General features: G+C 58.2%; 2 protein-coding genes across 3 annotated transcripts in view; one reads left to right on the top strand and one right to left on the bottom strand.

The window, feature by feature from the left end:
• MEGF6 (multiple EGF like domains 6) overlaps window positions 1-13,132 on the top strand; it is a 106,374-nt gene extending 93,242 nt beyond the window's left edge. For both annotated transcript variants that reach the window (XM_040585881.1, XM_040585880.1), the window contains 17 exons: window positions 83-214; window positions 630-758; window positions 1,396-1,524; window positions 2,052-2,180; window positions 2,978-3,106; window positions 3,337-3,465; window positions 5,601-5,729; window positions 6,090-6,218; window positions 6,866-6,997; window positions 7,999-8,127; window positions 8,734-8,862; window positions 9,041-9,169; window positions 9,358-9,486; window positions 10,002-10,130; window positions 10,223-10,351; window positions 10,863-10,994; window positions 11,829-13,132. In XM_040585881.1, coding sequence (XP_040441815.1) covers window positions 83-214; window positions 630-758; window positions 1,396-1,524; window positions 2,052-2,180; window positions 2,978-3,106; window positions 3,337-3,465; window positions 5,601-5,729; window positions 6,090-6,218; window positions 6,866-6,997; window positions 7,999-8,127; window positions 8,734-8,862; window positions 9,041-9,169; window positions 9,358-9,486; window positions 10,002-10,130; window positions 10,223-10,351; window positions 10,863-10,994; window positions 11,829-11,896 — 2,141 coding nt within the window. In that variant the 3' untranslated portion in view covers window positions 11,897-13,132. The remainder of the gene's footprint in view (window positions 1-82; window positions 215-629; window positions 759-1,395; window positions 1,525-2,051; window positions 2,181-2,977; window positions 3,107-3,336; window positions 3,466-5,600; window positions 5,730-6,089; window positions 6,219-6,865; window positions 6,998-7,998; window positions 8,128-8,733; window positions 8,863-9,040; window positions 9,170-9,357; window positions 9,487-10,001; window positions 10,131-10,222; window positions 10,352-10,862; window positions 10,995-11,828) is intronic.
• A 1,291-nt stretch (window positions 13,133-14,423) lies between these two features.
• ARHGEF16 (Rho guanine nucleotide exchange factor 16) lies at window positions 14,424-27,547 on the bottom strand. The gene is made up of 15 exons (XM_040585879.1): window positions 27,527-27,547; window positions 25,305-25,860; window positions 24,572-24,623; window positions 23,931-24,100; window positions 23,299-23,355; window positions 22,655-22,815; window positions 21,447-21,599; window positions 20,662-20,791; window positions 19,890-19,964; window positions 18,692-18,784; window positions 17,822-17,976; window positions 17,203-17,412; window positions 16,756-16,829; window positions 16,194-16,295; window positions 14,424-15,742 (listed from the first exon to the last, which is right to left on the bottom strand). The coding sequence occupies exons 2-15, from the start codon at window positions 25,833-25,835 to the stop codon at window positions 15,603-15,605; spliced, it is 2,103 nt and encodes a 700-aa protein (XP_040441813.1). The 5' UTR covers window positions 25,836-25,860; window positions 27,527-27,547; the 3' UTR covers window positions 14,424-15,602.
• Window positions 27,548-27,763: the final 216 nt, after the last annotated feature.

Below are 27,763 nucleotides of genomic sequence, written 5' to 3'. Positions count from 1 at the left end.
AGGAGGAGGCAGCGCTGTGCCAACGACAAGCTGAGCCAGTGGCGCGCTCGCTGCTAAGGGTTGGTTCCCTCCTGTGTTTCAGCCTGCAATACGGGTCGCTGGGGCCCCGACTGCGCTCACACCTGCAACTGCAGCAACGGCGACGGGAGCTGCAGCGCGGAGACGGGGCAGTGCATCTGTGAAGCTGGCTACACGGGCAACCGCTGCGAGAAGAGTGAGTGCTGCCAGCCGGCCGCCCTGCTGCCTTGAAACCCAGCCAGGCCGTACAGATGTGTTTGCCAGGGGAAAGGCGTTGGAGAGGCGGGCCGGGAGGCTTCTGCCTTCTCTCTGGAAAGGCAGCAGAGGAAGCTGTGGTGCAGATTTCTCCCACGGTGCTTCTTGGTTTGGCCACAGAAGCTCGGTCCCCGTGCCCTGTCAGTGATGCTGCCAGTCCAGTCCCACCCTGAGGGTGGCTGGGTGACGTGGGTGTACATCTGTAAGGGGTAGGGTAGAGCTCTCTGGCTGCTATAAAAAAAGCAGCTGCCAGATACTGTTATTCCATGCAAAGCCCGAGCTCCTGCCTTAGCACAGCTTCCCAGCGACACCAGGGAAGGACAGGCTTCTCAGTCTCATTTGCTTCTGCTTGCTAGAGTGCCCGGAGGGATGGTTTGGGCTGAGCTGTCGGCACCGGTGTCAGTGTGACAATGGGGCTGCCTGTGACCACGTCAGCGGCGCCTGTACTTGCAGCCCAGGCTGGCGAGGAACCTTCTGTGAGCACGGTAAGTCCCTGTGCCCGGGGAGGAGGCAGTGGCAGCAGCTCCCACAGACCGCGGGCTCCTTGCTGGCAGGGTCTGTACTGCTTGTCTGACTTTGCTATGCTGTTACAGCAAAAAGAATCCCTCGGGATGGTGATGGGGAAAACCGTGTGTCCGCAAGCTGTTAAGTCTCTGGTTCTAATTCTGAAGGAAGAAGGTTTAGGGGAAAAAAACCACCAAAAACAAACCAACACACACACACACACCCCCCGCAACTAACAAAATGTAGAAGTAAATGCCCAGCTGCGTTGGCCACCCATGTGCATACACGCATTGCACACAGGGTCTTGGAGCAGCCTCTCAAAGGGGTCCCTGGGTGCAGGGCTCTGGCTCCCCCCACCAGCCTGCTTGGGCTCTTGGTGGTCAGAAACGTGATGCCGTTGCTCCTCTGATCCACCACAGCTTCGTCCTCTACCTTGACCATCCATAACGGACATGCATCCCATCTTCTCCTGCCCTGCTTGCTGCAGGGAGAGCTGTTAACAGGTGGCTCTCATGCAGGCACAGCCAAAAGGCTACCAAGGGGCATCCCTTCTCTGCTGGGGGATTTCCAGTTCCCCGTATAGACATTTTGTGGGGATTTCTCCTTTGTTTTCCACAGCCTGTCCTGATGGATTTTATGGGCTGGAGTGCCGGCAAGCCTGCGACTGCCTGAATGGTGCCCACTGTGACCCTGCAACAGGCCAGTGCCGCTGTCCCCCGGGCTGGACCGGCCCCCGCTGCGGCCAGGGTAGGTGCCCCACAGCCTGGCCCCCCCTGCTGTGGTGGGGGACGGGACGGGGGGAGGCAGGAGCAGCCCTCCAGCCAGAGCTTTCACTGTCTTTTGTGCTGCTGGGGCAGACAGACCAGAGGTTTGGGGGTCTGCTCCCCATGTGCGTGCTTCTCTGGGTGGAAGTTAATTCTCTGTGGCAAGGAAGCTTTTGGGTTTGGAGAGGGACTTGCAGGGGGCTCTGGCTGAGCACGTTGTTGCTGAATGTGATGAGGGCTTGGGCATCCAGCAAAACGCTTTCCAAATAGATAAAATGAAGTAACGCTGACGATAACAAGTGTCCACGTTCGGCTGGCAGCCATCTGTAGCATACAGCTGTAGTTTCCCCGTAGCACCGTAAAAACCAGCTTAGGCAGCCATCCGCAGCAGCCACGCACCGGTGTGTGTTCCTCTCCCGGATGAGTGCATTTGGGATGGTTAGTAGGAGTCTGGCTGGTGTTATTCATACCTGCTACCTAACAGTTTTGCCTGCTTCTGCTCCCCCGAAGTGTGCCAGGAGAACAGGTATGGCGAGAACTGCAGCCAGACGTGCAACTGCTTCAATAACGCTACCTGCAACCACGTCAGCGGCCGGTGCCTGTGCGCAGCCGGGTGGACGGGACCCACGTGCCAGCAAGGTAACGCACCTTATGGCTGCTTCCTAACTCAGACTGCCGGCTTACTCGGCCAGTGTGTGTGCTAAAAACGGCATTTCTCTAGGTGGGTCAGAGTTTTTGATGAGTAGTGACTACCAAAAGCCGAGACAGTATGATAGTAAGGCCAGATTGCAACCAAGATGGTAATTAGCTGTGCGGTGCTTCCTGATTCATTCACAAAGAGAGAAGCCGAATTTGCCTTCTCTGAGAGCACCAGAAATTGCGTGGACTTGCAGTTTTGTAGCAGCACATAAGAGGAACTTCTTGTTCATCCGCTGCACTGAGCGTTCTGACACTAAGTCAGTGATGCCTTTAGGCACAGCTCAGTGAAACTCTGCACAGAACAATTATTCATGTGCTTAAATGGCTTTTTTTCTCTGCCAAGCACTGGCACTGTCTGGGTCTCAGAGAGGAGGGTGCTCTGCAGCTCGGGACCAAAGGCTTTGGCTACCAATGGAGCATCTCTCCTGGCTGCTGAACTCTCCCAACCTTTATTTTGCATATTTGCCACCACCAGAGCTAAGAGGCTCTAAAAGCACCCGGTCCCGTGTGTCATCCGTGACTCTTACCTGAGCAGGTTAAAATACCAAATGTCTTTATGCAGGCAGCTCGGCAGCCTCAGGGTGTTGCTGGCTCCTCTCCCTGCCTCTCATCGCAAGAAATAAGGGCTTCGTTTTATATCGGGCTGTCCACCTATTGCCCTGGCAGGCGGCCGGAGGCATGGTGCTTGCCTTTGGAGCTGGTTTCTGACTGGGGTGTTTGGCCTGGTTTTCCCTCAGTGTGCCCGGTGGGTTTCTACGGGAGGAGCTGCCGCCAGCGGTGCCTCTGCCAAAACGGTGGCACGTGTGACCCTGCCACAGGACTCTGTGCCTGCCCCGAGGGGTGGACAGGGCTGGCCTGCGAGCTGGGTGAGTAACGGTGCCACATTAAGCAGTGCCACAGAATGGGCTTTGCCACAAACGGGTCCCATTTTGGATTTGTCTTCCGCTGGGGAGTGACGTGCGTGGTGCGGGTGGTGTGAGCTCATGAGTGAGGGGGGTGGGGGTCCTTCCCCGTGCGTGTCAGAGCGGGGTCCTTCCCCGTGCATGCCCGGGGAGCTGGGTGTCAGGGCATCCTTTCACCGTGTGCCTCCTCCCAGAGTGCGCGCAGGGGCAGCACGGGGCGGACTGCCGGCAGCGCTGCGAGTGCCATCACGGAGGGCTCTGCGACCGCCAGGAGGGCCACTGCACCTGCCAGCCTGGCTGGACGGGCAAGAAGTGCGAGAGCCGTAAGTGGGGGCACAAGGCGGGGTCCTGGCCATGGGTACCACATGCTGATGGTACATCAGTGCTGCACGAAGGGGTTCTGGGGACCAGGGGGGGTGGTTTAAGCAAGGACATAAAATTTGGGTTTCAGCGTGCAGAGGGAGCTTGTGGGTGCCACGATTCTGGTGGTGGGTGCTCTGGTTTTGCCCACCACTGAGCTTTCGGCTTTCCTTTGAGGGCTGTCCTAAAAGTGATGAGGCACACAGAGGCCACACAGCAGCCTGTGGTCATGCCAGTGGGAGAGGGATGGGGTCCCCAAAGGCACAGGCCCATGGCATCCTTGCAGAGCTGCAGGCTCCAAGCAGGGATGTAAGGCAGGACCACAATCCCCCCCCACTACCTGCACAGTGAAACCAAAATACTGAGTGAAGATCTTCCTGTGGCCTGTTTATTTTAATAGTAACAAAAGATCATTGCCTTTCCATTCTTTCTTCTGCACTTCCCTGTATTATGGTGGCCATAAATGCCTGGCTTCGGTCCTAAGCCCCAGCAAATAATTACATCTGTCATTCAGCCGGCTCCTGTGTTCGCCTTATCTTTAACTGTAACACATACCCTGGCAATCCCTGTGCTATGAGGAAGTGTTGAAAAGCCTGTTGGCCTTACTAAAGAACAGCAACAGGGACTTTGAGTATCAGCACGCCAAGAAGAGATCCACAAGGTTCTTCCCTTTCAGGGGTCATGACACCTCAGCCTGGCATATTCCTTATATTGTGGTGCAAAAGGCGCGACCGAGTCCAATGCCGTTACTTGTTGGCTTCAGTTAGCTGCTGCTGTGGCTGCCCTTGGCCGCATCGAAGTGCTCTCAGGTTTCCTGCTGGGGATGTCCCCCTTCACAGGCTGCCAGCAGTGTGGCTGGCAGCCACAGAGTCGAGCTACCAGCTCACCTCGCCGGCCAAGGGCGAGTAGCTGCATTGTGCTGCATCCTCGGGCACGTCATCCCCTCCCAGCATCACAGCACGCGCTTCCAAAACCCTGCACCTGGAACCCCCAGCAGCCAGGTCCCTCTGCCAGGGTGGAGGTTATAGAAGACGGGTGTTTGGAAGTTTTGGCTTCCAGGTGCCCCTGTGGTCCTGGCCATCACACCCCGGGGACTTTTCCTGCCTCACCCTACCCACAGTTGCTTGCACTGAGCTCACCTGCAGGGCCACTTTTATAATTGCAATATAAATGAACTAAAAATCTCACCCGCAAATGCAGAAATTATATGATTTAAAAAAAAAAAAATAATCTAGGCTCCCCTCCTTGGCTTCCCACAGAGCTGTATTTCAAACTGCATGTATGTGCAAATATCCGCCTTGCTGTGTGCGCAGTGCAGCCGCGCTCTCACCACAGCTGCATGTACAAACTTGGCCCTTGTGTGGACAAGTAACCTGTTTGGACAGTTGTACAGGGACTGACTGCCTTTTTTTTTTTTTTTTTTTCATTCATTCATGAGGCAGAAGTGAAAATTAGATTCATAGATTTTGCACCTGCAGTTGCCGACTTCTGCATAATTCTGGTGCTGCACACATTCTGTTTTGCAGCTGCTTTAGAAACCAGGTGCCTCTGACAACGGGAGAAGCAGCAAAACTAAACGATTGCTGCCGTGATTAAAATATACTCTTCTGGCACCCAGCTGTCATTAAACAGTGCCAGGAATAACACTTGCAAAGCCATGTGGTGCAGCTAAACAGAGACTTTCACATCGAATGAGGTGACCTCCAGTGGTGCCTCCCGCTCGCGTACCCTCTGCAGATGTGACCGGTGCTGCTGCCGAGACAGTTGTGCTCCTGCATGCCAGCAGCCGTGGGCACGCGTTCAGGGCTGGGCACTGATGTCCTGCACCATATGTGCCATGGGGTGAGGGTGGGACCACCGTCCTCCCCGCACTGCCCATCGCTGCCAAACCAAAGGCGAGAGCGTCCGTTGGCTCTGGCCACGCCACTTGCCGGAGCAATAATGCCGTTGCAGGCTGGCCGATGTCACCAGCCTTGTCACAGCACTGGCATGGAAGGGACAGAAAGTGTGAAGTGTGTGCCTACAGAAACTGCAGTGAAAGAAGACCCACGTCACCTTTTTTGTGTAACTTGTCTCTCCCATGTTTGCATCTCTGAAGCTTGTCCAGAGGGGCTGTTCGGGGCACGCTGCGAAGAGCACTGCGACTGCGGGGACAACGTGTCATGCCATCACGTTACTGGTGCCTGTGATTGCCCCCGGGGGTGGAGGGGCCGGCGCTGTGAGAAAGGTGAGCCAGCACCCCCTCGGCATCCCTTGGGAGCCAGCACCCCCTCGGCATCCCTTGGGAGCCAGCATCCCCACAGCAGCACGGCATCCCTTCAGCCGTGGCTCAGGAGAAACTGAGGCTCCTTCTGAAGTCTGGGAAGGAGAGAAAATACGTTTTTAATAAGAGTTACAAGTTGTGGCAACGCGTTTTGAGGATCTGAGAGCCTGGCCTGAAAGAGGCTTTTGGGTTGCTGCAAAAAATGCTGTCTAGCCAGGCGCTGAGGGCAGGAGCTGGTTCTTGGGCTCTGATGCCTTTCAAGCATTGACACTAACTTGAAAGCCCATCAGGAGACTCACATCTCTTTTTTTTTTTTCCCCACAGCCTGCCTGCCGGGTTCGTTCGGGAAGAACTGTGCCAGTCGCTGTGCCTGTCCCCTGGGAGTGCCGTGCGATCACATCACCGGCCGCTGCGGCTGCCCGCCGGGCTTCACGGGCTCTGGATGTGAAAAATGTACGGAGGAGGCAGCGATCCTCTCACAGTTCTGCTGACAGGCTCTGGGACATGACGGGTCAAGCAGTTGCTACATAAAATAGGGGGCGGGGAGTGGGGTGGTGGGGGGAAGACAACAAGAAAAAAAAACCCCAACAGCAAGCTGTGCCAAGGAGCAGCTCACATTTTGGCAGCTGGGTGCATGCCCGCAAAATGTTAGCAAAGCACAGGGAGCCAAGTGGGAAATCAGAGCTATGTATTTATCCAGAGGATTAGCAATAAATCAGTATTAAAATGAGCTCCTGTGGGTATGAGCAAGTCTGGAAGAGACATAGGCATGTGAGCACATTCCTGACCCAGAGGATGGGCTGTGTTTGAGATGCCTGTGTGTGGATGGAAGCTTGCAGGAGTACGAGGGTCGGTAGGGCCAGCACTGTAAAAGGCATCTAATGCCTTTAAGTACTTGGTTTTCCTTTCAAGCCAAGTCTTCGGAGTCAAGGAACCATTTGCGTGTGGGTCCCTTTGCGTTTTGAGTAGCAGAACTTTCGCTCTCATAAAAGTGACTTCCTAAATCCTGGCTTAAAATAAAAAAGGGAAAAGAAATCTGGCACAGAGGGGTGGGATAACTCCCGCTAAGCAGATCACCTTGGTGCCCTCTCTCCTGACAGCCTGCCGGCCAGGGACCTTCGGTGAGGGCTGTGGTCAGATCTGCCAGTGTGCCGGAGCCACCCAGGAGTGCCACCCAGTCACCGGGGCGTGCGTCTGCCCCGCTGGCTTCCACGGTCCTGCCTGCCAGCTGGGTGAGTCCATGCTCCATTCCTCCACCGCTTCGCAGACCTTTGCAGTTTGCTGCGCTTCGTCCTGGAAGCACAGTGGCGGTGCTGGGAGCACTGGTGGCGCCAGTGCCGAGCCATCACCCCCGACGCAGGGGACGGTGCTGGGCTGACCGCCGGAGAAGCCTCAGCTTGGGGAGCAGCCAGCTTGCTGGAGTGGCTTTGAAGCACAGGTTTGGACGGGTTGTCTTCCCTGGTGTCTTGCCACGGTTGCCTTTGTCCTCAGCAGCACGGCTGAGGTCTGCTCTCATTCTGTTCTTACCACTGCCCAGCTCTCACAGCTCGGGAGCTGAATCTGTCCAGGCAAGCGTTTTCTTGCTCCCTTGTCCAAGCCCAGCCCTGCGCACAGACGAGAGGCTCTGACCTCTGCAGTGTCTCTTGCTGAGTGATTTGCAAGTAGGAGTTCATCTAAACAAAACATCATTCTCATCTCTGCTCAGGCTGGATTTTTTTGCTGTTTTCCTTTTAAATTGTGGGATATTTACCACCTATATCTTCAGCAGAGGGGTTCTGAACAGTCCAAAACTGTCTGGTGTTGTTGCTTCTTTGCCATGAGGCTACTTAGAAATGCTTTGTGGGGTTGTCTTCGGCTCCTGCTAAAGACCAGCTGTCACATTCCTGGGTGCCGGAGTGTGCTGCCGGGAGGGCAGAGGCACCTGAGCATGGAGCTAGTGTTGGCTGTGATGTTTGGGGCACATCTGGCACAATCAGGTCATGGAAGGGATGCATGCGAGTCGTGTGCCCTTGATGCATTTCTGGTTGACCCGTTCAGTGCTTTGGAGCAGCTCTGTGCTACAAAGTGGATCAGAAACCCATCGACTGTAGCAGCCAGGCATGAACCCGCTTCCAGCAAGAGCTGTCTGATGAAATGGCTGTGTGAATCCATGTGGTGGGGTTTTCCAGGGTGTTTGGGCTGCTTTCTCATCTTTTTAGGGACTGAGGCCATTGTTTCTTTTCTTTTTCTGCAGAGTGCTCTCCTGGCTGGTACGGCCATAACTGCGAAAGGCCATGCAAGTGCAAGAACGGGGGCCTGTGTGACATTACCACGGGGATGTGCCACTGCCCGGCTGGCTACGTCGGTGCTGACTGCGGTACTGGTGAGTGCCTGGGTCAGCCGGAGGGGACATGAGCTGGCAGGAGTTTCCTCAGCAGAAGGTCAATTGTGGCAGATGCAAACCCTGCACACAGCCAGGTTGCTGACCCTGTGGGAGATGAGAAGCGTCCCAGTGGCTGCCTCTTGCATCGGCCCATCAGCAGGAAAAAGCTCCTGCTCTCACTTTGCAACCTGCACTGTCAGCAATGCCCTCCCTGCTTCAGCACGGAGGCTGGCGTACGTAGTGCCAGCCTCGCTGCGGGAATGCAGTTGCAGCTGATGTCCTCTGCTGTCAGTCTTAACCATGGAAATATTTTCTTGCTCCTTTTGTTTTATGCCAAAATGATTTCTCCCCTACGAAAGGCCTGAGACATGAGCCTTTGCATCATGCCATCACTGTATTGCTGTCTCCCTGCTAAAAATGCTTTGCTGCTCCGGCAGAAGGAAACCTAACAGCTCTTCCCCTGGCCTGCCAGCCACCCTGTGCACTAGTGACAGGGCTGCAGACTCCTCTGCCTCCCCGCTGAGAAGCCTTTCCTCTCTGGGGCTTCAAACGTAGCCAGCTGTGCTTTGGCATTGACCGGGCTGCTCAAGGTTTTCCTCCCGCCAGGGTGCCCTGCTGGTCGCTATGGCCAGGACTGTGCTGGGGTGTGCTCCTGCGGGGAAGGTGCTACCTGTCACCCGGTCACCGGAGACTGTGTTTGCCCACCAGGGAGAGCTGGTCCCGCCTGTGAGCAAGGTAAATACCAGCTGCAGGGTCATGCACTGGGGCAAGCAGGCATTTCAGGCAGTGGGTTGGAAAAGGTCCTGAGCAGGAACCTGTTTTCTTGCCCAAAGACCTCTGCCTGTGCTTGGGCATTCCTGCCCAAACTGTGCCGTGCTCTGTGTGCCCACTGCCACTGCCTCTTGTCCTGCAGGCTGTGAGAAGCACCGGTATGGGGTGGGCTGCCAGCAGACCTGCTCCTGCCGCAACGGGGGGCTGTGTGATGCAGCCAACGGCTCCTGTTTGTGTGCGCTTGGGTGGACGGGGAAATCCTGTGAATTAGGTAAACCTGACTTGAGTGCATTGTCCTTCACCAGCCCAGTAACTGCGGGGCTCGCTCAGTCTGTTTCATACCGGGTCCAGTTTCTGTTATCCCCACCTGTGCCTGTTGGCCTGACCTGAGGCGCAGGAGCGGGGCCGGGGCCGGCTCGCTGCCCGCTGAGCAGCTCTGCTGCTGCATCTCCCCCGCAGGATGCCCGCCGGGAAGGTACGGTGCCAACTGCCAGCTGCGCTGCGCCTGCCTGCACAACGCCACCTGCGACCCCCTGACGGGAGCCTGCCGCTGCTCCGCCGGCCGCTACGGGCCCCTGTGCGAGCACAGTGAGTTGTGCCCATGGAAGAACCTTTGGCTTTGCGAGGAGCGGTTGTTTTCTAAAGCTGGTCTGGAGGGCAGGACCATGGGACAAAGGTGTGACCTGCTGCAGTTGCACATGTGGTGGCGTGCGCTGGTGGGCTCACTCTTACTGGTGTTCACAGCGAACCCGTCCCGGGCGGCAGAAGTAGTTGCAAGAAGGTAGTTTCTGTTCTCTCCGTGAGATTGTTGGATACAGAGGTGCTGTTTCAAGGCAGCTGGGTGTGCAAGTCACCACTGCGCAGCTTGGTGTGGGGGTGCTGAGCAAACCCTTCGGGGCTGAAATGTTGTGCTCTGCATCTGAGCATCGCTGCGGCTTGGTCCCCGGCCACTGAACAACCGCAGGCGTCTGGGCACTTGGAGAAAAAGCTCGCTGCTTCTCTCTGGTGGGCTGATGGAGGCTTTGCTGCAGAGGCTGCCTACAGCAGAGCCTGAGTTCCACCCAGCCGTGCTTTAATGAGCTCTCCACCTGGCTCCGTCCCAGGTTGTCCTCCGGGTTTCCACGGAGCTGGCTGCCGGGAGCGCTGCGACTGCGAGCACGGAGCAGTCTGTGACCCAGCCACCGGTCGCTGTCAGTGTCCTGCTGGGTTCGGCGGCGAGCGCTGTCAGTCAGGTACCCCATCCTCCTCTGGCTTCCCGAGAAACAAGTCGGATCCCGAGGTGAGATCTCATAGCGCGTGTGCTGTATCTCACCTCTCAAAACAGCCTGCAAGGAGGGAACGTACGGCCAGGGATGCCAGCAGCTCTGCGACTGTGTCGGCGATGCGCCCTGCGACCCAGCCACGGGGCGCTGCCTGTGTCCCCCAGGGAAAACTGGCCCCAAGTGCAGCTCGGGTGAGTCAAGCCACAGCCTGGGGCAGTGAGAAAGGGGAGCGGACAAGAGAGGCACTGACAGTAAGCTAGGAGTCCAGTCCTAACGTGGATGCAAAACCCCCCTTGTTGGAGCTGAATTCATGTGGAAGGGGACTTTCTTTTTTGTGTGCGTCCCCTCAAAGAGTAAGAGGGCATCTGAACAGTGGTAGTCACCTCTCCAACCTCGCTTTGTAGTCAGATCTGAATGCAAATCCTCCCCCAGCCTCCAGTGCTTTTGTATTTAGATCGCCAGACTCAAAAGGATGAGCGGCAAATGCAGAAGGGCCACCTTGTTGGCCTTGGGATGCTCTGATGTCCTGTATCACCAGGGCTCAAGAGCAGGCTGGGGCAGAGGCAGGCAGAGCTCCCTGCCTTGTGCCCTCAGCCGCCACTGCAGGCTCTGGCTGTAGCACAGCGGGAACTGTCTGAGCATTTTTGCTCAGCCGCAGAAGCTGCCAGCAGCGGTCTGAGTGCCTCTCTGCCCCCTCACTAGACTGCCGGCCAACCAGGTATGGCCCCGACTGCAGCCTGATGTGCCAGTGTGCCCCCAGCAGCTCCTACTGCAACGCTCAGAACGGCCAGTGCCTCTGTCTGAACGGGTACATGGGGCCGACGTGTCGGGAAGGTAACGTATAGGCGCAGTGAGTACCGCTGAAGGCATACAGTGGGGGAATCCAAATGCAAAAGCAGCTGCTGTGGAGGATGCTGCGGTACGCGTGCGTGGGCTGTGGTGCATGCCCTGGTGGGCTGGTTTTGGCAGTGGCACTGTCAACTAAAACAAGTTATGTGGTGTAGCAACTACCTCTTCCCAAGGCCCTCATTTGGTATGATTTGTTCACTGTCACCCCAGCCGTGAGGGAGGTTTTATGAAGATGCAGGCTGTGTGCTGACAGTGCCGTGGAAATAAAGCTGTTGAGTAGCCTAAACCCCAGCTGTGCCAGTGGTAATGCCAGGACCCTTCTGTGCGGGTAAAGCCCACTCTTTTCTGGGCACACCAAAACAAAATGAGCCCATGGGCTGACCACAGTGGAACACCCTCCCTCCCCCCACCTTATTTCTGCCCAAACCCTGATTGAACTTGTTGGCTCAGAGCATCGCTGCGGGGATGGGTGGCGGGATGGTCTGGCTTGCTTTGCAAGTGGTACCCTTCACCTGCCGCTGGCCGAGCACCCCTCCTCAGTCCCAGGTCAGTAACAGACCCTGACAAGTGGCCTGTTGCACACCCCAGCTGCAGGCAGCAACCTAAAAATGCTGCTCCAATGTGCAGCAGCAGAGCGGGGCCAGCGCTCCCAGGTCCTGCCTTCCCGGCGGGGAGGGAGCAGGGCAGGGGGTGCAGCCCCCAGGCAGGGCAGCAGGCAGGAGGGTCAGCCCTGGAGCATCTCCCCTCCAGAGCCATAGGCTGGCTGTGACCACCACGGCACAGACCACGAGGACTAACTTGTCCCGGCTTCCCTTCCAGCTGTGCAGCCCCCAGCACCCACTGGCTCACCCCTGCCCCAGGGGGGGCTCGCGATGGACGGGCACTAGGTCCTGCAGCTGCCGCCAGCGCTCCCTCAGTGTGACCAAGCAGCCACCTGAAGAAGCCAACATCCTATTTAATGAACTTGTTTACAAGCCATGGGAGAGGTTATCATTTCCTGACAGCCTAAGCTGCTGCTCTTGGAGTTGCTGAGTGAGGCTGAAGTGCCCAGTATAACCAGTTCACTGTGACAGCAGGGGCTGGCCTCCGGGCACACTGCGGGGGCACACACGCCAGCACGGGCGCACACCCTTGGCCAGGCACCAGAAGGAACAGTTGAGAAGCTTTTGCTTCTGGTCAGCGGACTTTGATGGCTCACGGCAAATTGCTGGCCTTCATCTTTTGGGGGCTGGGCTGGCGGGGGCTGAAGTTACGGTCTGAAATAGGTATTTATGCAAAAGTACGGGACTAGTGTTGTCAGGACTGATGGCTGAATGTGTCCGGCTCTCCTGTAAGAAGCATCAGCCCGCATGAATTGTTATTTTTTTTAAAATTTTGAATTTGCAATGTAATTTTACTGTAAATTATCACCTGCCGTGGGGGAAGGCGCTGGGCTCTGGCACTGACCCCACCGCCTCTGCAGAGCCAGTGCCCACAGCCCAACCCCCTCTGCCAGCTCCAGTTACGAGCCCCCCAGCTGCCTTTTCCAGCACCAGGCAATGCCTGCCTTGCTGGCAGCGCGGGGGGCTCTTGACAAGCTTTGCAGGGGGGCAGGAGCCTGTTTTTCACACCGGGAAAAGCCCACTTGAGCTGCCCGTGTCGTTTGTAAAGTAAGCCTTAATTAAGTGTAGTAATCAAAGACAGTGTGTGGATAGACACAAAGCTCTTGCATGGTCCGGTAAATGCAAATCCCAGTTGAAGTGTTCTCGCCCCAAGCCTGCACCCTGCGCTGTTTTTCCATTCCAGTTGCAGCGAGGAGCTGGGAAGGGGGTGGAGGCGGGAGGAGCAGCCAGGAGGCTGCCACCTGCGGCAGTGGGGACCGTGTCACCCCAGCAAGGGCATCGGGCTCCCGGACCCGCCACCTGCCCCAGCCAGGCCCCGTCATCTGTTTGCACAAAGCTCTTGGGTACGTCGGCCCGAGAGCTGCCAATGTCGAGAGAAGCCAGGCTCTGCGAGGGGCTGGGACGGCCCCGTCCCCGCACATCTGCCTCTGCTGCTGCTGCAGCACAGCCCTGCCCAGGCGCTTGGCCTTTAAATTATTCCCACGGGGGCCAACTGAAAATAATAAAAGAATTGTTTCTTTTCCTGATGGAATTTATTTTAATCTGTATATAACTTGTAATTTTTTGCTAATTCTTTTCTTATTTTATTTCTTCCTTAACAGTATTTTTTGCATTAGGTATCATTATTGTGAAGAAATAATGTTAATATAAGTACGTAGTGAAGGACCAAGGTTGTATGTTGTATGATTGATAACCAGGGAGTAAGAAGATGTTGTCCATGTGCCAAATGACCCTGACCAGCCCTGCTCTAGTCGCGCTGCCGATTCTCCAGACAATCATAGGGTTTGTTAGTTCGCCTTGACGTGACCGGTGCGTTAGACGAAGGTTTCTCTGTAGTTCCTCGGCCGCTTGGAAAGCAAACGCAGCCCCCACCCGAAAGCCAGCAGCCCCTCCCCACGCGCCCGGCCACCGAGCACCGGGAGCCCGGCTCCGCAGGGCGAGCAGTGTGCCGGGGCAGACCCGGGAGCCGGCGGGTGCAGCTGGGGGGCCGGCAAGTGATGCTACCGTGCTGGCAAGTGATGCTACCATGCCAGCAAGTGATGCCACCGTGCCAGCAAGCCATGCCACTGTGCCAGCAAGCCATGCCACTGTGCTGGCAACTGATGCCACCGTGCCAGAGAGCCATGCCACCGTGCTGGCATGCCATGGTACTGTGCCAGCAAGTGATGCCACTCCAGGAGAGCACAGAAATGTAGCCCAGCCTTACACACGGGGATAGATGGGTCCTGTCCCGTTACAGCACGAAAGCCTGAGCTGCAGCTCCGTGGCTCCTGGTACCTGCCTGGAGTAAACTGTACGTCTAAGTGTGGGACTGCAGCAACTTTGTACCTGTATTTTTTTATATCATCATTTTTTTTTCCTGTTCATATTTCTTAATACAGTTTGTTTGTTTCCTCTTTTCATGTAGCTATTGTCTCTTTTTGGATCCCACCTCTAATTCAGCACTCATGAAAATTTTTAAATTCTTCCACAGTTAAGAGAAATAAACAGAAAGCCTCACCAAATCTCGTACTTAACCTTGTCTGTCTCAGTCAATTACACTTCAAATGTGTTGCAACTGACAGTGGATTTTTAGTCAGTTATTCTGCAGGATGCTTTCCTAGAAGCGCAGGTGTGGAGGCCAGAACGATGCTGCCAGCAGACGGACACTTGCTTTTCCGAGCTCGTGGTGGGGAAAACTGGCTCCCCAGTGTCCCCCCAACACAGAGCTGCATGCTCAGGGCCACCCGTTGCCACTAACAGGTTAAACACTGGGACCCACCAGCGCTGCTGACACTGCGTGCAGTTCCCATTTAGGCGAGGAGAACTCGGATTTCACTGGGCTCCAAGAATTTATTGTTAATCTAATTAATCTGTTGACAGTTTAATCAAAACAGCCACATCACAACAATGCTGCCCCTGTGACTCCAAAGCCAGGCAGCGCACGGAGCTGCCTCATCCTGAAATAGTAGGTGCTGGTTCCCCTCCACGAGCTGTGACTGGCTGAGCATCGAAGACCCCCAGCGGCTCTGCCCACCCATCTCCTGCCACTGGCACTAAAGATTTGACCCATAAAAACCCCAGATGCAAACTGCTCCACTGTGACTAACAACCCTGCCTCAGCCCTCTTCCTTAATGACTTGTTGGTGCTAATCCTGAGGGAGAAGGGGAGGAGAGGGGACCATTCTGCTGTGGGAAGGCTGAGCTTTGACCCCCCCCCCCCCCAACTACATCCCTCTCCAGGAGGACCAAAACCCCTGCTTCTGCCTGGCCATCTCAGGAGATGGGAAGCGCAGCAGGGGCTGCAGCACTGCTCCTCTTGGTGTGCCTGGCTTCCTCGGCTGGCAGGACTCACAGATTGCTTCCCTCTGTCCAGAGCATCCCATTCCTGGCCCCAGAGCTGACTCCAGAACAGCTTGGACTGCACCAGCCCCCAGCACCTGCCAGTGCAGCGTGGGACTGATGGGCGGTGGGCACCCTCGCCCTGTAGAGCGTGCATGAAAACCAAGAATAATTGTGGAGGGGGAGAGAAAAAAAAAGAAACAGGAGGGGAAAACGGGGTGAAGGAATAAGCCTAGCATATAGATTTAAGTTCCTAAAAAATTCTTGATTCAGGTATACTCTCCCCATGTGCCGGGTCTTACCCCACAAGGCGTGCAGCCAGTGAGAGGGAGAGAGACGGCGGCACGAGCCGCTTCACAGAGCCCAGAACACAGCCGCAGCCTTTTCAACTTCAGCCAGCACCTTGGCTGCCTCTTGAAGCCTGTTCCAGGTCATTAATACGAGCTTTGGCCAGGAGCGCTCAAATGCCAGGTCTCACATTAATTAGCTGCTGTCACGGCCACTACAAAGGCCAGTGCGGAACGGTAAGATCTGCCGCCTGTGACAGCTCAAGGGAAATTAAATTCAAGAATAAAGGCTCTCCCGCTCCCTTCTCGCTACGGGCTCAGTCCGCAGAGGTTTGAAGACCCCTGACACGCCACGGCAGAGGCACCTTCCCTGGGCCATGAGCCTACACATTGGTCTCGAGGCGCAGCCGCTCCATCCGGCGGACGTTGCACTCCACTGCCGTGCGGCTGGTGATCTGCCGAGCGCAGGACTGGGGAAACCAGCCCCTTTCGCCGTCCCTGAGCCTCTCACCCCAGCACCAGCCTAGGAGGAGAACAGAGCTGGTCACACAACGAGGAAGGGCCAGGACTCCTGGGGACGCAGGTGGAAGCAGAGGGCTGCACCGCTCCCCTTCCCACAGCGGGGCCAGCTGGAGGCACCCAGGGAAAGCTTTGCAGGGGAGGAGGTTGTAGATTTACTGCCTGTTCTGGGGCTTATTTCACTTCTGAGGTCTCTGCTGCTGGTTGCCAGCCACAGCCTGCACACAGGAGGCACTGCTAAGCAGCGCAGCAGCCACCCATGGCAGTGCCACCGTCATCAGCCTCTGGGGACCTGCTGGGACACAGAGCCAGCCAGCGACATGGACCCCACCAGCAGCTAGGGCTTCCTGGAGGCTTCCAAAAATTGCCAAAATCCCAGTTCAGTGGGATCACTGAAGCTTCCCCACACACAGCTCTGCCCAAGGTAAGCCTTCCACACCGTGGCTGGCACTTACCGTCCTCGCCCCCCAGCACGAGGACAACGTCTGCCTGCTGCAGGGAAATCTCGTCCGCCTGCTTAGCCAGGTAGGCACGGGTGATCTCCACTTGGCTCAGCTCTGCAGATGACAGCAAGAGGACAACAGGGACCCAGTGAAAGGCAGGACCAGCACCCCTGCTTGGCGGTGCCCCCCTCCCCAGCCCAGCCTGGCTGCCCATCCCTCCAGGCTCCACCGCAAGTCCTGCTCCGTTCCCCTTGGCTCTCCTGCTGCCCCCTCCAAGCACGAACGTGGGGAGGGAAAGCCAAATCCCAGCCTACCACCAGCCTGAGGCATTCCTGGAATTTCATTGTGCTTCCTAGGAAATGTATTTAAGGTTTATTGTGACTGATAACTTAATGGGAGGCAATGCCCAACGAGCAAGGCATGGTACCCTGAGCTCCCCTCTCCATCCGCACACATCCTCAGTTCCTTCTCCGGCAGGAGCAGGTAAGAACAGGGTAGAAACCTGCAAATGCTCCAGCTCGAACACAAGCTCTAATCCCCGCACAGCCAGCCCTGCCCTCCAGGATGCTGGTACCTCCTTTAGGAGTGGTGTCAAGCTTTTCCTTTTCTCTGTGCATCAGCGCAGCAATCCACCGGGCCCGGTCACTCCTGGCAAAGGGAAAGACCAGATTACAGAGAAAGCCTTAGAGACGGCATCCGTGTTGCCAGCAGTAGCTTGGAAATTTCCTGCAGGACAAGCATTTGATCAAGAGCATTCAGCGTAAAGATGCTTCACAAGCAGTACACACCACCCAGCTGCTTTGCTTAATTTGGACAGTGGAAGCGTTACATGGGAATTATAAGGGAAATCAGAGAGAGAAACAAACAGAGCAAGGGGAGAAGCCTGTGCAGGTCCCCCATTCCGGGAGGAGGAGCGGGGAGGGAAAGGGCGCTTTGCAGAAGCCTCAGGGGGATTTCCAGGGCACCAGTTTATCCCACAAACAAGAATGTGCACCCTGTGAAATCCCACCGGCCCACTCACAGTGTCTCTGCTGACAGCACGATCTCCTCCCGCTTGCCCTCGCTGTCCTTCTCCATCACCACCCGGAGCAGGTGCCCACCGGCTGTGCCGCGGGCTGTGCCACCGCTCCCGCTCTTGCCAGGAGGAGGGGAAGGTGGGTCTGCATTCTCGATCTTCTCCACCATGACCTGGTCCAGCGTGGCGTAATTCATGACGGTGTAGCTCTCCTCGCTGTGGCAAAGACAGGATCAGCCAGAGAGAGGATGCAGCCGGCGAGGACCCAGCTGCCACCCAGTGCCAGCTCAGAGCCCCGGCAGGTGACGTTCAGCCTTCACAGCGAGGACACGAGCTGATGCCCAGGGGCAGGACATGGCTCTGTCACCTTGCCAGCAACCCACAAACAGAAACAAGGCCACGGGCAGTGGAGCTGGGCGCTTCCCTTCTGGCTAACAAGGGACACTTCAATAAAGGTCAAAACGGGGAAATCTCAAGAATTTCTTAAGCTACACACTGCTTGGGCAGCTGAGGCTTTCACCCCCTTAGTTGTCTTCCAGGGAAAGGAAGCCACGTGCTGCTTGGGCAATGAGATTTTCATCCCCCTAGTTGTCTTCCCAGGAAAGGAAGCCCCCCTGAGCCTTACCTCTTCTTCTTGGTTATGATCAGGACGTCATTGAACAAGAAGAGGTAGCAGAGCCTGCCGGCGCCTCGGCGGAAGATGCCCACCTCTTCCGAGAGCAGCAGGTGCAGCTCCCCCCGCTTCAGCAGCCAGCGGGAAGCAGAGATCAGCGGGAAAGGCTGAAACGGATCCAGGGGAAGTCTGACTTCATACCCCTCTCACAAGCGGCACATAAAATCAAGCCAAGAAGCTGTATTTGAACTTGCAGCGGCCCCTGGGCTCAGTCAGGATGGACACATCACATGCTTTTAGATATCTTTTCCAGGAGGCAGGCAGGCAAGCGGAGCAGCACTGCACCCCGCTGCAGCCCATCTGGAGACGCCGCCCCCCCAACTGCGGCCGTGGGGCACAATGTCGAGGCTTTACTGCTGCCCTTGAGCGAGCTGCCCACATCTGACAGTCCGTACAGACAGACGAAGCCCCAGGTCTGTCTGGAACAAGACAGCAAGGGCAGGCGCTGCTGCCAGCCGACCCACCCACGTAAAACCTCCTCTCGTCAGAGGCGAGTCCAGCTCTCACCACTCGTGCGCAGGAGGTGAAAGCTCAGGGCAAGGCAGAAGAGAGAGTGAAGGGTTGTGAGGGACAGCGGATTATCCAGGACTGAACCCTCCGAGCTGGCAGGGCAGGTGCCCAGACACTTCTATTGAAGTCAGAACAGCAGGAAGAACGGTCACCCCGGGCACGGAGCGGTGGTGCTGCTCCTGGCAGCAGCGATGCTGCGGCTGGCCAAGGCTTCCTGGAAGGATTCCCGGGACAGGTCTGACACGCCTGGGCTGGGCCACTCTAACAGCACACCCCAGCAGATCTCCCCCTGCCACTTCCACAGGACCTCACCTTCTTTTTTCCAAATTCCAGCTGTTTCTGCAGGGTGTACATCTGCTCTGTCCTCTCCATAGCACGAGCTCCCTCATTGCAGTTCTTCACAAGCTAGAAGGAGAAAACCACCACAAGTGGAGAATGACGGGGTGCTGAGCCCATCCATCCCCCGCACTGGCACCAGTACTGCCGGCGAAGGCTGCCCTGCGTCCCCGGGCAGGGGGAACAGCCGGATCCTGGCACCCGTGACAGGCAGCCGGAGGGTCCCCTGCCAGGGATCTCCAGTGGAGAGATGGCGCGTCTGCTCTGCCTGCAGAAGGACCAAAGTGAAACCACACCAACACCGAGCTTCACCGAGGGGCAAGAGGAAGAGGAAGAATCATCTGAAGAGAGGAGGTTTAGACAGGAGGATAAGCAATCCGACAGACGGAGGGGAGGACAGAAGCCTTCCACAGGCAGGGGAAGCAGCAGCGCCCTTTGCACCGCCGAGAGGGCGGCCGCGTGGCACCCCAGCCCCTCGCGCTGCCTGTCCCAAGCAGAGACCCCCCTGCCAGCCGCCCCCCCAGCCCACGGAAGGGTGGTCCCACTGGCCCAGCCAAGGCAACGTGCATTTTGTCCCCCCACTGGATGAGCGAGCAGGACAGACCATGAGTGGCAGGAGCGCACCGCCAAGAGCCGATCTTTAGGGACACAAAAGGAAGAGCTGCCACTGCCACTTTGGTGGCCATAACCTCCATGGTGCATTGCCTTGTGTGGATGACCACCAGGTGGGAAAGCAGATGGAGATGAGACGTGGGAGACGGAGCAGCACACGGCTCATGACTGCTACTGCTTCTGCTGCTCCTTCACTCCTCTACGCTTTGCTTTGTTTACTGCTCCTTGCCTACATCTCCAAAAACCATGGCAAGCGTCGCAGCTCGCTGTCACCTCAAGGGAAGTTCTGAGAAGGGAGAGCACTAATGGAGAAGATGACACTGAGGGAAGGACAAAAGATGGGCCAAATAGAGAAGAAGAAAAGAAGTCAAGAAAAGGAAAAAACCCAAGATCAGGTGAAAAAGGTGACCAAGGGAGAAGACATGTACCCCCAGCAGCTATTTGGAGCAGAGAAGTCTCAAGTGAACCGATGCAGGGAGGAAAACCAAGAGGCCAGAAGGGCAGGGTGAGGGAGCGGTGCGCTGGGAGGAAGAAAGGTGGAGGGCGGGCAGCCGGGCCTCACCTTGCTGATGGCTTTCAGCGCTTGGGTGGCAGCTCCGTATGCTGCAGTGCCTGCTTTTGTTTTTTGACAGAGGGTCTAGAATTTCAAGATAAGACGCTTTAGTGATATTGCAAGACTGCGCACCAACTGCTTCCCTGGGATTTCAGGATGCGACATGTGCTCGAGCTGTCCCTAGCCGCCAGCCTGGCAGTGGGACAGGTCAGAGCTAGGTTTAACAGTGCTGGTAGCTGTGAAGCCAGTTTCTGCTGGGACTTTCCCATCAGATACGTGCCTGACCAACAACGTCACCCTGCACACGGGGCAGCCCCCCCAGCCCTCACCCCTGCAGCCTGTTACAGACTGGGAGCAGTTACTAGAAATCCCATACCCAGCAGCTTTGCTATTTAGAGCTGCTGGGTCCCAAAGTCCTGGATTTCAGTGAAGACCTGCTTTCCCTTCCTGGGCCACCTGACCATTAATCAAAGAGGACGCTCATGCCACCACACCCTGGGTACCCAGATGCAGCACGGGGCACTGAAGGGCCACATGTCACTCAGGTGGACGGTGCCGATGGGAAGCGTTATTCACAAAGCCTTAAGCTGCGCATCTGACACCCACGAGAAGCAGATCACTCTGGATCCAAATTCTGAATACAGGCTCGAGCATCCCAGCCTCAGCTCCCCGTGGGATGGAAGGCCAAGCAGAAGGCTGTCCTGAGCTCAGCAAACCAAGAAGGGTATAAACAGTCACCTCTTCAGAGGGGCCAAGCAATGCCACAGTGTGACTTACTTACATCTAACAGCAGAGGAAGGCGTGTTACCCTCTGCATAGGGAGAATGAGAAATGAGATCATTGGCAGGCCTCCACATTCTGGTTTCCTTTCAATTTGTTTCAAGGTCTCTTTAAATAAGGGGTTTGTGGTTCTGGAACAGGACAAGAAAGCACCATTAACTCTCTTCTTCAGTTATCAAGATTCTCCAGCAGCCTTCCCTGCATGGGAAATGCGGTGCAGCGACCGCTCTGCCTCTGGTGCTCCGTGGCAGGTGGCCACGCTCAGAGCACACAGCTGGGGCAGAAAATGGACTGATCCATTAAGCAGGCAATAGAAAAGCACGTGGAGATGTTGAGTCCACTGGCAGAAGGGTAATACCATAGATGTGCCAACAGCAGACACAAATGTGACCTGTACCACCAGTATGATGGGGAGAACAGCCTCCATACAAGTCCCTAACACACCCCATATGTGTTATTGATGTATTTGATATATATATATATTGATGTATATTATAAGACCTGCCTGACTTCAGTACATGGTAGCATCACCCCCACTTATCCTCGTCCTTCTTACAGCACAACTCAAATCATGTCCTAATCACCCTGCACAGACACACTGAGGTTTAGAAGTTGACCTCTGCTCAAAAAGCAGACAGCCTTCCCTAGGGAAAAGGAAACAGCCACAGGGAGCCACGTGCAGGTCACGGCCCCATTTGCCCCATGTGCAGCCAGCCAGCCCCCCTGCAGCCCGGAGACCCCTTGCAGGTAACCTCTTTGCAAGTCCAAGCCCACAGCAGTACTCACAGCAGCTTCTGAAGTGTCCTCTGCTGGTAGACTTCATTGGAGCAGTAGCTGATGTAGGGATTGAAGTGGTTTGAGGCGTGTTCTTCCACTATGTCACTGATGTCAGGAATTAGAATGTTTTCCTGGTGTCGCTTCTCTAAGTCTTCAAAGAAGCTAAGGAGAGAATTTCAAGTAACTTCACTACACGACCCATAAGGGCTGAACAAACTGAACAGATGTTTAACAACGCTCCCACTGCAACTCTTCCCGTTTTCCCAGAGGGTCCCTTCTGCACAGGTCAGCTCCGTGCAGTGGAGACAGCCACACCCCCAGCGTGGCTCCCAGCAGCTCCGCTGCAGAGATGGGGGATGCAGCTCCAGAGCTTCCCCGGCCCCCAGATGCACACGCTTCCTCCGTTCCCGCACAAGATCCCTCCTCCGCTTTAGCTCTCTGGGAAAATTAATTTCTGCCCCATCAGGGCCGCTCCTGCCCAGCTGTGGGAAGCCGCAAGCCCTCGCCGCCCCCGCAGCAGTTCCCAGGCCTGCTGCAGCCCTGCCTGCACTCTCCTCTGGCTGCTTTCCCACACGGACACGGCTCGCTGGACGCCCCCAGCACTGGCTCCCGGGGTGTTCGCTCCCCTCTCCCTGGCAGCAGAGCCCACGCTTGCACCGGCTCTTTGAAGGTGCCATTGCAGTTTTGGCACTGCAGCAATCCCCAGCCCGCGCTTCGGAACAGCAACTTCGGAGCAGCCACAGCAACTCAGCTGCCCCATGCCCCATGCCCCAGCCTCAGCGGCCCCCGCTTTCGGCCACGCCAGAGCTACCGGCTCCCCCTGCCCGGCTCCCCAGCCCAGACGCAAAGGGAGGGACCACTGCTGTGGCAGCGCCGGGCACCCGAGGAGGAATTTCCAGGCAAAGCAGAGCAGGGGGATGGGGCTCAGCCAGCTTTTGGTGCCCCATTGCAGCCACAGGGCTGAGCACCACTGTAATAATCCAGTAAAAAACTGGGTGTCAGGATAACAGACATTTCCACTAGACATTTGAGTGCCGAGCGTGTAACAGCAGGAAGGAGCTGCCCGGCAGCGTGCCATGGCACAAGGCACTAGGCGGGATGTCCCAGTACCATCAACTATCCAAGGGACGGTTGTTTTCAATGGGAAACAAACGGAGGTCAGAGCCCCCCTTCCAGACCCGCCTGGTCCCAACCCCCCGCCGACGGCCCCCACTTGCCTCGTGCTGACAGTCAGGATGTCGCTGATGTTGGAGAAGAGGTGGTGATGCTCCGTCTGCGTCATGGTCTCCTTCAGCTCCTCTGACCTCATGAAGTGGCACACCAGGATGCCCAGGCTGTGCATGTAGGAGTACTCAGAAGTGATGATCTCAAACATTGCCTGAAAAAAGCAGGGCACTGGAGATGTGACAGCACAAACTGACAAAACAAGGCAGTGAATTAAAACTTGCTGTATCTTATTTACATTCAGTTGGCACGAAGCCACTGGAAATAGCTTCGATCCAACAGTACGGCATTGCCTCTACCATCTCAGGCACTGCCGGGCCTACACCAATAACTTCAGCGTGGTTTAGGACACTCGGTCATTAACAAGCCCCAGCACTAAGACATTTCCCCTTCCAGTGGCTATTTCCCATCAGCATCCAGAAGAGTTGCCTGCTTCCCTGCCAGGACACGGGGATGAGCCCTCCCAGCACCACCCAGTCCCAGAGCTGGAAGCAGCAGCACAAGAAACCCCATAGGCAGGAGCTGAGCCCTGCTCCGCGCCGACCCCTGGGCTCGGGGGCTCAGACATGGCCACGCGCGTCCCTGCTGCTATCAGCGCTTACGCCGCACTCCTGGGCATGTCTAAGGCTCCTCTCACCTCCTGCCGTTTGCGCTCTTCGGGGGATATCTTTCGCAGGATGCCCGCTTCCAGCACCTGTGGGCGAGAGGCCGGGATTAATAAATAAATAAGTAAGTAAAGACAGACGAGCTTTAAGATCCCTTCCAACCCAAAACCATCCTAAGAGTCTACGCTCAGCAGCCGCCTCCACGCCACCGGCGGTCCTTGCACGCCCTCTAGTGCGGTCCGCGGCTGCGCCCACCCCGCGCATCCCACCCGCGCAGCTCCCACCGCAGCTGCCAGCCCACGGCGGTTCGCTGATGCTGCTCCACGGGAGGAGACCACCCTCCCGAGGGCCAGCGGGGAAAGCCCGGGTACCCAGCCGGAGCCTTCCCCTGTCTGTGGGTGAAGCTCCCGCAAGCAGCGGCTCAGCCGGCATCCCAACGAGCCTGGGCAGGAACCTGCGTGTCCCAGCCGGGGCCGGACAGCCCCAGAACATCCCACTGCAAAGACTAATACCGCAGAATTAGCCCCTCACAGCTTGTCTGGTAGCTCGGCAAGCTTTTAAAAGACACGCAGCTGGGGCTGCAACACAACTCGAGCACTGGAGCAGCCCGTGGCGAGGGCAGCCGTGGCCTTTGGGACCCTCCGGGCTGGGCTGCTGCCCCTACCTCTGGGAGCTGGCTCCAGGTCACCTGCGCCGGGCGATAGCTCTGCACCACGATAGCGGCATCCGGACGGGACGGCTCTTCTGGGATGGGTTCCTCCAGCAAATCCTCATCTGACTCATGGCCGATGGAGTTCAGACCTCTCTCACGGATTTCCTGATACAGCCGGGGCTCTGCAGAGGAGAAGGCATGAGGTCAGTGAAGCCTGTCCCAGCTGCAGCCCATGGCTCCCCTTCCCAGCACCACCTCACCCCATCGGCCAAGAGCCCTGCCATGAGCCAGGGCCAGGAGCCAGCACCTCCCTGCTGAGGCTGGACTTTGAACCGATCAGCCAGCAGCTCCTGCTCCTGACAGCTTCCCACAGCCACACACCACACACAGCTCTCCCCCGTCTGCCCAGAGCAAGCCAAGCCGGGAGCGAGCATGGCCGCAGCCTGAGCATCACCGTGCCCCTGGGAAAGCAGGGCTGCAATGCTCCTCTTGCAGGTGGGGAAACAGAGGCAAGAGCAATGGCCCCAGGCCAGGGACAAGCGGCAGCACACGTGGCAAAGGGACTTCTAGGGATTCACATCCCCAAGAAGTGCCCTGCGAGGCTGGGGGACGCCAGAGCCGGTGCTCTTGGTAAGACGGGAGGCAGCACTCACGGTCCTTGAACGAGCCGCCGCGCTTCTGCACCCGCCTCCGCCCAAAGGTTCTCTGCAAGAGGAAGAGGAGAACACGCTGCAGTTACCGTATTTCTGTGGCCCTGGGAAGCGTTTAGCACCTTCAGGGAAGGGAAGGTACCTGCGCAGCCAGTCAGCAAATACCACCCCGTTCTTTCAGCCCAATTTTTGTCTTAGCTTTTGTTTGCCTTACCAAAGTGACTCAGCTTTCACCTTGCGTTATCGGGGTCACCATCTAAGCCATTCTGTAGTTACGCCGCTGCCTTTCACATCTATCTGCCTCACACCTGGACTTTGCCTGCACTGGAGTCTCCTTTTCCCCAGACCGGCTTCACCCATGTTTATGTACAACCAGCCGCCATCTCGGAGCCACACACCCGGCCAGCCCCACCCTGCAAACAGGCCCGCAGCTGCCTGCCGACAAGCGGGGGCCCCGGCACAGCCAGTCTCCCCCCCCCTAGAGCCATGTCAGCTCTTCCCAGGCTCTCTGGGGACCTACAGCATCTGCGGGGCCATGCATGCTTCCCAAGGCACAAGTCACATCAGCAGGCTCGGCAAGCCCTGCCAGCTCCATGCCGGGCTCACGCAGCTCTGTAACCCACAGGAGCTGCAGGAAAAGGGCTCTGCGGGTCCCCAGCAGCAGCACATCACCAGGGAAAGCAGGGCTCCATCTCCACCCCAGAGCAAGTGGGTAACAGTGGCTGCAGAAACCCACCTTGTTCCTGCCGGGGCTGCGGGCAGGCAGGGCGCTGCCCTCCTCCGACACGGGTTTCAGCGAGGGGACGGTGGCCACCGGCTCCAGCTCCGTGCCCAGGCCCTTCATGGCCGCGCGATAGGACATGTTCCTCAGGTTGCGCTTCAGCCCCCCTCCACCATCATCCTCCACCTCCGGGGAGAGGCTGGGGACGGACACCCGCTTCGTGTCGGGGCCCAGGGGCTCCCGGCTGGACCCAGCCGCCCCGAGGCTCTGGTGCCGGCAGGGGTTGGTCTTGGTCTTGGTGGAGACAGCCAGGCTTTTGGGGATCAGCTGCTGGGTTCCCACCTTCAGCGCAGCCGGGCTGTCCGTGCTGAGGACAATGCGGTGGGGCTCGGCCGAGGTGGGAGAGGTGGCTTCGGGCACCGTGGTGGAGCTGGGCCTCCTGGGGAGGTAGGTCGGGCTGGGGGGCTCCGGCGGCACAGGGTGGCATCGGTACTCCAGGAGAAAGGTCTTGTCGTCCACAAAGCTGCCAGGGGGGCTCTGAGACATGGTGGCGGCACAGTGAGCCAGAAAGCTGCATAAGACAGAGACAGACGGCTGAGCACCTTCTTCCAGCACGGCAGAGGGCATTTCTGCAGCCACGGCCAACGCACCGATGCGCATGGGGATCCCCTGGACAGTGCAGGACCCAGGCTCCGCTCTCCCCAGGCGCTGCAGGCGGGCAGAGCCCATACAGACACCCCCTCACTGCCCGCGCATCCCTCAGAGCCGGGCTGGTGGCTCCTGACACCCGTGCCCAGCTTCAGGCAGAGCAGTGCAGGATGCGGCCAGGCACTGGGGAGCAGCCAGGGCAGGCCTGGAGCCCTGCTCCTCCTCCGCCACATCTCCATGTCCCCTCGAAACCCCCTTCAGGGACTAGGGGTGCTACCACCCAAGTCACCAGGGCCACCCTTTACCTTCCTGGCCTCCACCCCTCCAGGCTGACGTGCCATGCGGACTGGTACCTGTCCCAGACCCCCCGGGGTGGCTGCACAGCACCACAGGCACCGTCCCCGTCCCCACAGCTCCTCGCCCCGGGCGAAGCGTACCGAGCTCCTGTGCCACACCACGTACCCAGCACCCACAGAGCAAACAGCCCACAGCCCCTCACACCCACCGCCCACCCCATTGCACCATTTGAGGAAAACCCCCTGGTTTAATCGCTCTCAGCCACAACCTTGCTGCGTGCCATCGTCACCTCTGGCCGCTCCCTCGCCAAGGCCACAGACCAGGGACAGAAATTGCGGCAGGAAGGTGCTGCCCTGCACCGCAGCAGCTCCCCAGGGCAAGGTGCCCCCATTTCCCTGCCCTGGGCCCAGGGACACGTGCCCCTGGCCAGGGGGCTGCCCGACAGCCCCTCAGGAGCACTGCCTTCCGCTCGTCACCCCTGAGCTGAGGACCACGTGTGCCCTCGGCACAGCACCCAGCACCAGCACCCAGCACCCAGCACCAGCAGCAGGCATGCCTGCAGCCAAGGTGCTGGGTGCTGCCAGCTCCTCCAGCACCGCACAGCGACATGGGACCCCCCACCATGGGACCCCCTGCCATGGGAATCCCCCACCATGGAACCCCCCTCTTCCCCCATGGGACACCCCCCTGTCATGGGAATTCCCCTCCAAGGGACCCCCCGGCATGGGAATCCCCCTCCAAGGGACACCCCCCCTCCCATAGGCCCCCCCTGCCATGGGAGTCCACCATCATGGGACCCCTTCTTCTCCCATGGGACCCCCCCCGCATGGGAATCCCCCTCCAAGCGACCCCCCCCCCCCTCCACGGGTCCCCCTGCCATGGGACTCCCTCTCCCCCATGGGACTCCCCTACCCACAGGAATCCCCCACCATGGGACCTCCCATGAGGACCTCCCCTCCCCCGTGAGACCCCTTCCTCCGCCACGGGACTCCCCCACCCACGGGAGCTCCCCCTCGCCCCCCCCACCCCCGCCGCATCACGGGTGCAGGGGGTCCCCTCGGCCCGGTAACTCCCGCACCCCCAGCCCCGCGCAGGCAGCGGGGCACAGCCGGGGGGGCAGCCCCGGCCCGCCGCGGCCACAGAGATCCCCGGGACGGGCGGGCCCAGCGGGCGGCCGAAGCTCCCCCCCGGCTGCTCCCAGCGCCGGGACCCGCCTCCCCCCGGGGCCCAGCGCGGCAGCCGGGCCCTGCCCGCACCCCCCGGCGGGAGGCGGCCGCCCGCCCCGCACCTACCCGCGCCCCGCGGAGCCCAGCGCGGCGGCGGCCGGGCCGCGGCGGGGGCGGGCTGGGGGCCGCCCCGGGGAGGGACCGGCAGCGGCCCGGCCCCCTCGGCCGGGCGGGGGCGGAGGGTCCCGGGGCGGGGCGGTGCCGCTCGGCGGGAGGATGCGCTCGACCTGCGCGCCGTGCCGGGGCCTGCCGGGCCGGCGGGAGCGAGGAGCCCCCTCCCCCCCCGGCCACCTGCCGGGGCTT

Source organism: Falco naumanni, chromosome 3 (genome assembly GCF_017639655.2).
Source record: "Falco naumanni isolate bFalNau1 chromosome 3, bFalNau1.pat, whole genome shotgun sequence".
In the NCBI taxonomy this organism is placed as follows: domain Eukaryota; kingdom Metazoa; phylum Chordata; class Aves; order Falconiformes; family Falconidae; genus Falco; species Falco naumanni.
The sequence above is the reverse complement of the archived record's forward strand: the minus strand, read 5'-3'. Positions and strand labels throughout refer to the sequence as shown.